Consider the following 13,359-nt stretch of genomic DNA (forward strand, 5'->3'; position numbering starts at 1 on the left):
TAATTAAGGGCCAAATTTGCTGATAGACAAAATGTGCATAAAAATTAACTATCCTAATATAAGTAAGGCTCAACTTAAGTATAAAATTTCATTGCCTCAAATTCTCTTGATCTCATACTATCCACGTATTGCATCTCCTTTATGCATCCAAATTATGAGGAACAAGAAGAGAAACAATTGCTAAAGCACTAATAAAAGCACATATCATAAACTGCATCTAGGATCAAATAGGCTGAAATGATGGATTAAAACAACATATTTTCAAAAGTTGTGAAATGACAAGTTAGAAATTAAACATTGAACTCAGGTCTAAGCTTATCAAACATTGAACTCAAAAATTAAATAATCTATAATTAGTCGATTTCTCCTCTTTTGTGAGGTTATTTCCATTGCTAATCTGATCGATCAGATGATGACCAATTTCAAGGACTAGGGATTCATGAAAGAGTCTAAGCTTTTCAACCAACCAAACGGAGAAAGGAGACAAACATGATTGAAAGAGGTATTTACCTTAAGAGATGAGACAGACAGTGGAGGAGAGATGGCGGAGATAGGCCGAGCAGAGACAGTGGAGAGGCGAGAGGAGACAGACGTCGCGAAGGATGTGGGAGGACTTGAAGAGTGAGAAGAGGGACAAGAGGGACTCCTGCTCTAAATGGTTCAAATCAAGATATGAGAGATTAGGGTACGGCATATTTCATGATCCTGGCGGAGCAACGAGAGAAAGAGAGGCGAAGGAGATGAAGGGAAGGGGACTAGAGGCCTCAATTTCCTAATTTTATCCCTTCAAATGAAGGGTATTTTTGGAAATGTCAAAATACATCTTTTATACAATAATTTTTAGAATAATTTTAATCCAATATGTATATTAAATGTATAATTGTGGTAATTTCATAATTTTAATGATTTTACAGTGGCAAATAACTAATTTTAAGTTTTGGGGTGGCAATTTCATAATTTTCAAGTTTTGGAGTGGCATAAAAAAAATTTCTCTTTTTAAAATTATTATTCATTATAATTTTGAGATAAAAAATAACAATTTATTTTTTTATGTATAATTTGTACATAGATGAGATTATTGTTGAATTTGATTTTTTTTTTTTTTTTTAGGAAATCATAGGTCAAAATTTAAATAATATATGAATTTCATGTTTTTAATTTAGTTTTGATTGACATAGTATTTTGTTGATGCTAGTTATTTATTGTATCTTTTTATGAACTCAAATAGTGAAAGATTTTGTGTTATAATTTTTTTTAATGATGTTTAGCCCTCCCTATATCTAAATTCTAGCTTCGCCCCTGATTGTCCGCAAACAATTAGTATTAAATGAATAGTACCACATACAAGATAAATACTAAAAGAATAGGAAGCGTCTAATTGTCCACAACCTTTTGTCCACCATTTGTCCACAGCTTTGACTTGCGCGAATACTGTAAAATTACTTGTACATGTTATATAATTATACAATATATCACATAAAATATATCAGTTAATCACAAAATATTCAGCAACTATTTGAAGTAGTCCCATAATAGTTAGAAAAAGATTGCAACTTGCACAACAGGACAAAATAAATGTACTTTCAAATTGTACTTTTAGAAATTACAGTTATAGGAAGTTATTGGCAGTTAGAGTTAGTTATTAGCGGTTATTAGCGGTTATTGACAGTTAGAGTTAATTATTAGCTTCCGCACTGGGTTGAATTATACTGTAAAATTGAATCTTGATGTGAATTATTACAATACAAGTAATAAATCCTAATTGATACTCAATTCGGTTGCAAGTGTACAACCTTGTTAAGTAGTACTTAGGGATCGTCTCCACAGGGACAAGTTGGAATATTAACTCTAACCTAACAATTTAATTTAGTAAAAGAAAGTAAAAAGGTTTTGTGTTTGTTCAAGTGGTTTGGTTTCGATTAAAATGAATTAAACTAAAGTCTTTAAAGCAAAATTAGGTTTTTAACAAGAATGAGAAATTAGGGTTTCTTAGGGTTCCTATCCACTAGTGTTACGATTAATTGGTTTGTAAATTTTGTTCTTATATTTATGAAGGCACAGTTGGGTGTTGTAGGTACAAAGTGATATCTCTATATTAATATCATCTTTCAATTAGAATAAATGTCACCTCTCGGTACTTGGCTACTATAATCTAAAGTCATTAAGTTCTTACTGTCCCAATTGATCTAGAAAACTATCTTTCACCTCTCGGTACTTGGCACAATTTTCTAAACTATTAGGTGAAGCCCGTATAAGACAAGCGTCACCTCTCGGTACTTAGCCTATCAAATACTCTATTCCTTATGGTCTGGACCTAATATTCAATTTCTCAATTGCAAATACCAAATCCTAGGGTTTCATGTGATTTCGATTAAGTCCTCACAATCAATTAAAATAAAGAATATATCATAACAAAGAACAAGAATATATAAAATAAAACCAACTAAATCATAACAAAAGTTTCAAGTACAACCCTAATCAACCCTAGAAAAGACCTTAGCCAGCCATGGCTAAGATACAAATCAAATCAAAAGAATAAAAGAGTTCCAAAGGAAAGAAAATAATAAAACCGGTTGATCAATGATGATCTCTTCTTCCTTCTTCTCTTTTCTAGCTTTTCCTTGCTCTTCCTTGTTCAAAATCAGAAATTAACTCTCTAAAAAAAACGTCCTCAATCTGTTCTACAGATCCCCCTTTTTATAACCCCTCCAAAACCTAGAAATAACCAACCAAAAATAGCAATTTCGGGCCCTGAACCGACCTAATTGCGGGTCGCAATACATTCATTGCGGGCCGCAATGCATGGAGACAGTTAATCAGACTGCGCAGAAGAATTCTGGAGGTCATTGCGGACCGCAATCATACCCATTACGGGCCGCAATGGATGTGCTGAAATGCTCTGACTTGCTTGGTTCTGGCTTGCTTGGTTGCGGGCCGCAAAGGATCCATTCCGGGCCGCAATGCATGGTGGCAGAAGCTCCAAACTTCGTGCTAACTCACCCGTTTTGCTTCGTTAAGCTCCAAACACTGTAGAACAAACATAACTAGGGCAGTAACTTGAACTTTTGGACATTTCTAACCTAATTAAACCTAATTTAATCAAAACTTGGCTTAATTTACATAACAAACCCTAGGTTTCAATAGATACAATTTTGGCTTATCAAATTCCCCCAAGCGTAGTCCTTGCTTGTCCCAAGCAAGTCTAAACATGGACTACAATTCGATCTCTAATTTAACCTCATATCAATCGAAAAATTTGTATGATCTTGCCAAAATTTAAAAATCTCAACGTAAATTTTGTACAAATTTAAAGTGCAACCCTTGGCTAATCATGCTTCACCCCACAATTCAATTACTCTAACTTTTATTTCCTTAAAGGTTTAGAATTTGTAAACTTCGGATATCTAAATTTTTTACAAAAAATGCATTCTTATTTGCGAAAATTCTTTTAAAAATCCCCCAAGCTTGAATCAAACTTAGGTTAGAAAGTCGCGGACTTCGTGTGTTGATATATGCAAAATTTTATTTTTCTTTTGTTGGTTTTATTTTATGACACTATAAATCTTTATCCTTAGAACAAAACCGGCTAGTTATAGGTAGCTAATCCATACCCAACCGTTTTAATTCAAAAGTGCATTCACATGCTCTTGGTTCAACCCTTCCATGACACGAACTCACAGGGTTAGTGCAAACTCGGTCACTTTATCGGGCAAACTAGCGGAGCAAAGTGTCTATGACTCATTGCTATAAGTACGTCATGTCGCCGTAACATAAGCAAACGAAGTCTTTCTTAAAAAATTTCAACTTGACTATTTTTCAATATTTTTGCAAAGTATCATGAATACACACATCCTTAGGCATTAATTCATACCTATGGATATCCCGATCTTTCTAAATTCGTTTTTCACAAACAAGTTGCATTTTCAAAAAAATAAATTTAAATCCCTAAATTTCCAATTTCATAAACCTTTATTTCCACAAAGTTTTTCGCCAAATTATGTGGTTATTTCAAATTATTCCAAAGGTATTTCTAAAAACTCGTTAAAATTTGTATCAAAATTTCTAATATTTTTGACAATCACTCAAATTTATCAAGGGTTTTATTTTTTGCCAAATTTTAACACACACAAAAAAAATTAAACATGATTTTATACTTTATGCATTTTCAAACAATTAAGTCCAATTATGCAAGACTCTATTTTTCATAACCTCGTAAAACATCTTGACAAATTCGTAATTTCAATCATTTAAGTTTAAAATCACAAATCCTATTCATGGTCAAGTAAAAATCAGAGTTATAAATCCTAAAATTTTTTGAAAACATGCATGCAAGATACAATTTCTTCCCATCCCTCAAGCTTAAATTAAATATTGTCCCCAATGCGTAAAAATAAACTAAAAGAGAGAAGTAGACTAATTCGTTAGTTGTGAACAAACCGTGGACAAAAGCCTGTGGACAAGAACATTTTCTCAAAAGAATAAGCTATTTTGTGGCTTTTATATCCTCCGAAAAAAAAAAAGCGTTTTTTTTAGTAACTCCTTGAATTTTGGCGGGACTAAGATGAGGATAAGTATTTGTCAAGAAGGCTTACTGTTGCTTTCAGTGAATTATTGTTTGAACGAGTTATCTGTTTATTCTTATCATAAGAGAAAAAGAGTCAAAGCCACTTGCTTAATAATGAAGAAAACTATGGTGATCTTAGCTAGTTAATACTGGCTAATATTCTAGTCAGTACGTATGTAGATACGAGATAGACCAATTTTTTGCTTTATCTTCACGAATTATACATAAATATTAATATACTATTATATGTTACCAATTTTTTGCTTTAATTCCAGTTTATCTTTTTATTAGGTATAGGGATATTCATTCCCCTCGCTGAAACCACAACCATGCACAATCACAGATCCACATCAACTTAGAAAAGATCAAGCATATGCATGTGGCAATACAGAAGCACGTCATAATATGCTGAAAACTAACGCACATAACTCACAATGATTATCTCTCAAAAAAAATAAAATAAGAGAGAAAAAGAAGGGAATAAAATAAAATCCTTAAGAGGGTGTTCGGCAGCATGGATTAAGATATTGAAGCTTAGCAATTTAAGTCTCACTAAGAAGTGAGTGTTCGGCAACAACTCACTGGATTAAGCATGTGAATGTGTGAATAAAAAATGTACTTTATTATGAGAATAAACAAAAAGGTGAAAAGGAGGTCAATAAAGTGATGCAAAGGAGGTGAAAATCTTAAGGAGGGGGCTGATCGCCTTAGTTAAGGAGCTCACTAATCCCATCTAAGGATTACCTGTTCGGCAGACTTAAGAACGTAAGGAGCCTAAAGGAGGTTTAATCCTTGCTACCGAACAGGTACTAAAAGATTCAGCACGCAAGTACCGAAAGTGGCAAAACCAAAAAAAATTAAGCACCTGGGTTCCTTGAAATTCGAACATTTTCCATAATCTAATTGAATGTTCATTTTTGTTGTACTAAATAATTACTGAAATTTTGAGTATTTCTAAACAAATATTTTTCAAGTCTCTTTCATAAAATCCATAGCCATTGAGAAGCCACCAGCGTTTAGAACCAAGCAAGTGTGATACTGGAAAAGGTAGCTTTTCCAAAAATAGCTTCCTTTTCCTGTTCAGTTCCACAACAAAAGCAAACAGAACCTCTGGTTTTTGGAAATTGTAACTCTCCTAATTTTCAGCCCACTGTGCACTAGGGCTGTGTAATTGCATTGGGAACTCTGACAGTATCTCTCATACACATAGTGACAAATGAATTATTCAGGTTCGGTTCGGCGATGTCAAAAATTAATGATTCGGAAATAATTCGGGTATAATTCGGAAATGATTCGGAATTATCTAAATCAGATATCTTGGTCATGCAAGAGAGCAAAAAAACAAAAACAAAAAAAATGTCCTGGAAAAAATTCGTGAATAATTCATAAAATTTGGAAAGAGTTCGTAAAATTTGCGGATTATTCAGATTTAATTAGGTCAAAGTTCGGTTAACCGAATAATTCGACGTTCGGTTCAGCATCACCAAGCCAGCAGATGCTTTCCCAGTAAAAAAATATAATTGTACTGAATTAAGTCTCAATATATGCCACTTTGATCCTAAAAAAAACATCAAAAGAAGAATGAGAGTATACAAGAAACCAAATGGCACAGGAATGGTACTTCTCACGACATACTAGTCTCACAGAATTTCAAGAAGTGTTATAAAAAAAAATGTGCATGATTTCTCTCAAAAAAAAATGTTCATAAGCTAATTCTGCCTATTTTTAAGCCATCTTAAAAAATATTAAACAAATGTCCATGAAACAATTCATCTTCTTTTTAGCCATCTTCGAAAATTACTTATCGCACACACCATTCAGGGATAAGCCAATTATTAAATGACATAAAAAAAAAAAAAAAAAATCAAACTATGGATGCAATTTGGGTGAGAGTTGGGGCTGACAATTTTTTTTTGTTGGGATAGACTACTCTAGAAAAAACGGTAATTAATGTTTAGAAACAAAGAGCTGCATATTATAGGTCACAATTTCATCAAGTAGCTAGTGAAGAATGTGACAACCACATGTTTAAATGGAAACAGGCAAGGACAGAAAAAGGATATTACCCAATAGATGTTGTCTAACCAAGCTTCACTTTTCAAGATAGATATGATTTGCTTGGTGGTTTTAATAAAGAATTGATTCACTTTTCAAGATAGATATGATTTGTTTGGTGGTTTTAATAATGAAAGGTGATGAAATGTACGACAAGGAATTAAGAAGAAATACTGACATTGTTTTTTGTGAGGAGAAATGTTTTTCGGCCACAAATGTTATATCGCCAAGATGCTGCTGCCTATAATGAGTTTATTGACTCAATATGTCCTAATATCCACAATACCACTTTTATCCCCCAGTGGTCCAGTATATATTTCTTTTTAGTATAGTATATTGTAGTACAAGTGAGTCTATGGTACTATGCATATTACGATTTGGTCCCCAAACACATATTAATATGGAGAACAAGATGAACGGTTCGGATCGACCGTTAGGATTTAAAAACTCGAATATAGAGCCGTAGCACAGTAACAACCCGTGATATGCATAGTACCATAGACTCACTCTTGTAGTACTATCATGAGTAAAACTAGGCTGTCCTTAGTTGGCCAAGTCCCTTTTGTGAGCTTAACTTCAAAACCTATTGAATTGATTTCAAACGGCGAATCGAAACCATTGAAACTGATCCACTTCACGAGTATTGTGTTTATATGTCAAATTTATAAATTTTTGAATTAATTTAGTATAAAGTCAAACAGTAAAAAAAAATGAAAAATGAACATATTACAATTAACTTATAAACATTCTTTTTTTTACCACTTAATTTTATACTAAATTAATTCAAAATTTTATAAATTTGACATGTAAATGTATCACTTGTGAAATGGATCAGTTTCATTGGTTTCAATTTGTCATTTGAAGTCATTCCGATATGTTTTAGAGTTGAGCTCACCGAAGAATTGGTGAGAGCTTAAGAACACCATAGTTCTACTCCTATATATATGCCCAATGCACAATTGTAACCTTCTTATATATTTGATGGTGATTTCCAATCTTTATCCACTCAGTATCAGTGATCTCTGTGAAAATAGGACAGCAGGCACACTATCATGCTCTGATTTCCTGTGAATTATCCACATGGCAATGGTTGAGAAGGAATTTAGGGCTAGCAGTTTTTAACTCTTGCATCTAGAAAAGTTAGAAACCAGTAATGTGTAGAAGCTTAATGCCGATGACTATGACCAAACCTCTCAATATGAAGAGATGCTCTTATTCTTCGTGTTGATCATGCTCGTGTTACTTATTTTTAACACAAATCCCAATAAATATCTCAAATTACCTAAAAAATTACCATTTTTTTTTTAAATTACTTGCCTTGAAACTACAATCGACCTCTCCTCTCTTGATTGAACCCTCCCTCGCAAAGGCAAGCTACATAGATAAATAAGAAAAAAAGAAAAAGAAAACCTAACCGTCAGATCTTATCATGGAGATTAACAACAAGATCATGTGCATCATCCAAAAGTCGCCACACATCAAGCTGCCCGGCTATACCGTTGCATTCCCTCAAAATCTCATCCATACTACTATACTTCTCAATTATAAGCTTTCTCTTTTGTAGAACACAAGCAGCAATGGCATAAAGAAGCAGGTCATCTGTAGGTGGGGCCCGAAGTCTTATTCGAGCCCAGGCTGAGAGCCCGATACCAGTGCGAACAGCAGCCTGGTCAGCCCACATAACCTCCCATAAACAGACTGTCTGCTCAAAGGTGAGCTCCCGTCTGAAAAGCACAACTACCATTCGATACACAAAAAAGCAATCCTCTGCTTGTAGCTTTTCCAAGTGCCTGTAAATATTAAACTACTGGGTTCAAGAACTATTTAAATGGGTTTGGGCAACTACCAGGTTTAGATAGAATTGTTTTCAGACTAGTTAACATTCATGTGAAATTTTTTACCAGATGCTACCAATTGTGCATAGATACTCGAATGAAGTTGCTTGTTTTCATTATTCAAAGTTGGGAGCATAAATTTGCAATTTTCTTTACTTTCATAGGACTTGTGGGCACAATAATCCAGTGATTAACACAATTCATTAAAAGTAACTCATGACCGGATTTGAGTACCACAATATTGCTATGCTATGCAGAGACTGGCTCTAAACAAATATTGGTATTTAAAAACACATATGACCAGATTTGACCAGTCTGTTCACCAATATTGGTATTTAAAAACACATATGACCAGTTTTGACCAGTCTGTTCGCCCTTGGGGTGAACCAGCACATGCTATGGCAAATAAATAATAATTTATAACATCAACATACTTGTAGAAGTGAGAGTCCTTGCACTGGATGATTCTAGAAACAATCTTCAACTGTCTTCTAATCCCAGCCTCATCAAGTCGAAAATTGTGCCGAGCCTTGCGCATGAACCCCACAAAGCACCAAAAGGCAACACTATCATCCTCCATGATTGCAACTATCGGGGATAGCAAGTCGCTCATACCCTGGCAGTATCCTATCTCTGCGTCATAAACTGCATATGCTTCCAAAATCGCCACCAGCCTTGCCGCATGGTATACCATGCATGCATCAAGGTGGTCATAATCCTTCAATCCGACAGCAAATGCAGCCTGCAAATAGGATGCAACTCTGAGCTGACCCAACCATGAGTATTCATTGATCAAATAATTAATATTATACATAGATTTTTGGCAACTATGGATAGATGGTACTTAAAGCTCTTTATCTTTTTTAGATTTTTTGGGTTTATTTTGTGTTTGTAATCCTCTTTTCCTTTTTTTCTTTGTTCTTTACTAAACGCGTTATCCTGGTCAATAACTATTGATATGCAAAGCCTATATTTAGGTGTGTTTGGATCTCAAAAAAATAGTGCAAGAATAGTGTTATTCAGGTCAGTGTGCGTACATGGTGCAAAAAGAGTGCTCATTCGAAAAAATGATAGTTCTGTGCTATTCGGAATAGCAAAAAATGTTGTTTGGATTGTATAATTTAGAATAGCACTACTAACCCAAAGAGTGCTAACCTTACTATTCCAACAAAACATTGGTTAGCAGAATAGCATTAACCCAGCAGAGGAAGAGAGAAATATGTTTGGATTACATCACTATTTTTGGGTTAGTGCTATTCCCATATATTCAAACATAAAGATAAAAGACAACTGAAAAGAGTGGTGGCATCTGTTGACATTGTTAGAATAGAACGACAAGACAACTGTTATATAGTTATGGTGGTCTAACAGCTCCTATTGGTGCCATTCTTTCAATTCTTCTACAAATCACGAGACATCTCCCGTATGTACTTTTAGATAATTTATTTGAACTATGTTACAGATCAAATAAAGTAGAGAAGATCCTTATATTCCAGTAACATTCAAATAAAAATACCCCGCCAAATTTCTTAATCAAATCAGACCCAAAAAGGAACCCACCCGCATCAGACCAGACCCATTGTTCTCTCACCTGTGAGGCTTCTTCCTCTGAGACCTCAGCCTGCTTTAGCGAGTGCAACACCCACTCAGGGCTTGTGCGGAGGGCATCTAGACGAATGATGCGTTGCCAGGTCGAGAAGTCTTCGGTTGTCCTGGAAGAGCTTGAGAAATCATCTCTTACCTGGTTTTTCAAAAGAACAACTTTCTATAAGACATAGCACATATGAATTAATAATTTCATGTATGCTCCTAACAAACATCAACAATAATATCATACATTCATATGCATGTATGATGGAAGAGAGATCACATATGCCCTTCTAAGAACATAGAATTTACCAGATAAATAATTTTGTGTATGTTCCAAACAAACATCAGCAATATCATCATATGAAAGAACAAAGTTCACATATACCCTTCATGATTTCTTAAAAGAAAATATATTCAAGTTACTCTTATTTCTTTCATAATATATGCAAAGATAACAGTGAGGAAGGACTGGCATTCTGGAAATCTTTGAAAATAGATGGGGAATTGAGAGGCACATAAAAGACTTTTGTGTTACATTAGTGCATATGCATGATATTTCTCATGTTGCAGGTTTGCGTGATACTTCATTTTTCAGAAATGTATTTGACATTACCGAAGCAGTGCGTGTGAATTTGGGCTCCTCCTCAGCAGCCACAGAGTGGAGAGGTACATTATCTGAATCTTCCTCATCAGAGGATTCTGAATCTGATGATTCAGTGTCCGTCTTGTCTTCTTCCTCTTCTATTATATCCAGCTGTTTCATATCTTCAATATGGAAGTATAAACTTGGGTTTACTTCTTGGGAAATAGGAGATGGTGGGACCTCAATCATACCAGTGAAGTCCAACTCATCAACAGCTGTCAGGCTATTTCTGGAATTGCGCTGATTAGCAAGTAATCGGCACTGCCTCCTTAGCTTTTCATATTCTTTCCTAAATCAGAGACCAAATTAAAACTTAACAGAAAGAATATGAAAATGAGGCAGGCTAAATAGATGTTTGGTGAGGAGATACCTATTTTTTGCTTTTGTGGTATTCCTTTCCGACTCAGAACTGTTCAAATTATAACTACAGAAAGAAAATGAAAATCACTTAGAAGCACAAAACTAACAAGTCTTTTTTATTCTTTCTTAACTAACAAGTCTTTTTTCTCCTTTCTTTTCCTTCTTTTTCTGTCTTTTTTTTTTAAAACAGTATCCCAGCATATCACCTATCGCTGTTAAGAGGCAGAAACAAATACAAACTTAAGAAATTTTAACATCTCCCATTTTTAACCCAAAAAATCCTTGCAGGATGGAATGAATTAGGTCCCTAGGTAGTTTTCTGTAAAAGAAGAACACACAAGCATTGTTGATTCATTCCCCCCCATGAATGAACTCGAGTATCTCCTAGTCTATAAATGACTGGTACAGGTGTGGGACAACAAGCCCAGACAAGATCCAGGTTCTAGGTTTCAACCTAGCATATGATTCCAGCATTCCCACTTAATGTATGATAAAAAAAATAAGATGTTATCTAGTTCTGGTTCTTCGTCCATGAATTTTCTACAACTTTTATGCAATGCTCATAATATATATAAATTAAACAAACCAATATGTACCACTCAGTGACTGATGCATGCAAGCTATTGGTATCTCAAGTGCTTTCTATGTAGTTTAATATTTACGAAGGTACGATGGTAAATAACCCAGAATTGCCAAAGTGTGATTTATGAAGTAAAATGTGTATCTTACACCCCAAGCAGAAATGGCCAAACTTCACTCCTGATGGCTGGATCAACTCCCTATTACAACAAACAAAAAGCTAATTAAAACCATAAAGAATCCAGTATATGGGTTGGTTTTGGGACCACCATGTACGGGATGGCACCAGTTTAATTTTTCACTTTTTTTAGCTCTTTGATTCTTACAACAAACCGGATTTTTTCAGAGAAATTGGGGCTTGATATGGAACTAACAATTCACACCATATAAAACATTTAATCATCTCTCTATTTAGGTATGGTGCTAGCCATAACTGAGGACAGAGTATATATAAGGCAGACTCACCCCACTTCGAACTCTTTTCAATAATTTAGCCCCACCATCTCGAAGCCTCCCACTAGCCGAGAAGAGGCGGAACCACTGTTTAGTAGAAAGCACACGCTTCCTTTTTCTTCTTGACCATGGTGATTTAAGCCCTCCCCTTTAAAGACAAATTAAATTGAAAAATGTAATACTCATCAGCAAAAGTAACTATACTCTCCGTAATAAAGAACTAGATACCATTTAAACACTAAATGTGGCAAAAGGTTATATAAAGCTAGGACAAAATGTTACATTTTATCAACAACTAGATTACCATAAATGAGCTGGACAAAAAAATCCCAAAAACAAACAAAAAAAATGCTGTTTTAGTATTCTAGATTTTGAATTTAGATATAGTTGAAGCTTATATGTACCACCCACTGCTCTAGTAGAACTCATTTTTACTGAATTTCAAAGTGATTTTTCCCAAAAGACACATAAATTAGCTCCTCCCTACTTCAGCTGTCACATTTAATGACGGTAAGTTGTTCTTAATCAAAGATCGAACACTTTTTTTTACCTTTCGGCGAGAGGAGAAGAGACAGAAGGATAGGAGGAGGAAGAGGAGGAAGACGAGGAAGAAGCAACTACGAGGAGTGATCTGAGATGAACCCACGCCGACGAAGTAGTCGGTGGCGATGACGCGGCCTCCGGCGGCGGTGATGAGGTGGGGCCCGACGAAGTGCTCGATCGACGCAGTGCTTTCATTGGTTTGTTATCTGACCACCATTAAATGATCTAAATCATAGAAAAGGAAAGAAAGGACGAGAGCGGAGGTGAAGTCGGAACGAAAATGGTTGCGATTGAACCACAGTGGAATTGTTTTAGTAAAGTAGAGATTGCCGGATGCAGGGAAGGTGGGGGAACCTAACCATATATCTAGGTATCTCGGTACATCCAATTATGTAGCGGGTATAACTAACAATAATAAATAACTTGCCTGTGTTTGTCAGCAACTCGGTATAAATAACTTACATAAATTGAGGCACTGAAAGTGGTACTTTGAGTGGGGTACGAGGCAGTGACATGTGACGCGAATAACAACCACTATATTAAAGTCGCTCGCAGGAGAGAAAAATATATAATCGCTATTCGAGATCCTGCAACATCTGTGTAGCAGATCACTAACCCATGTTTGGTTGTGACCTAAAGCTAAGGAGTTCTAAATTGGTTATTCTAACTTAAGCCGGTTTAAAATATTGATATTTTGTTGAGACCTAAAGTTAAATCATAACTTAAATTATTCCTTG

At 35.0% G+C, this 13,359-nt stretch overlaps 1 protein-coding gene across 1 annotated transcript; it reads right to left on the reverse strand.

The window, feature by feature from the left end:
* Positions 1-7,818: 7,818 nt before the first annotated feature.
* On the reverse strand, positions 7,819-12,948 carry LOC144567188 (rab GTPase-activating protein 22-like). The gene is made up of 8 exons (XM_078317257.1): positions 12,630-12,948; positions 12,092-12,227; positions 11,777-11,826; positions 11,058-11,111; positions 10,658-10,976; positions 10,046-10,195; positions 8,889-9,196; positions 7,819-8,409 (listed from the first exon to the last, which is right to left on the reverse strand). Exons 1-8 carry the CDS (start codon positions 12,815-12,817, stop codon positions 8,037-8,039), a joined length of 1,578 nt encoding a protein of 525 aa, XP_078173383.1. The 5' UTR covers positions 12,818-12,948; the 3' UTR covers positions 7,819-8,036.
* Between the last annotated feature and the right edge of the window lie 411 nt (positions 12,949-13,359).

This window comes from Carex rostrata, chromosome 16 (assembly GCF_964058835.1).
Source record: "Carex rostrata chromosome 16, lpCarRost1.2, whole genome shotgun sequence".
In the NCBI taxonomy this organism is placed as follows: domain Eukaryota; kingdom Viridiplantae; phylum Streptophyta; class Magnoliopsida; order Poales; family Cyperaceae; genus Carex; species Carex rostrata.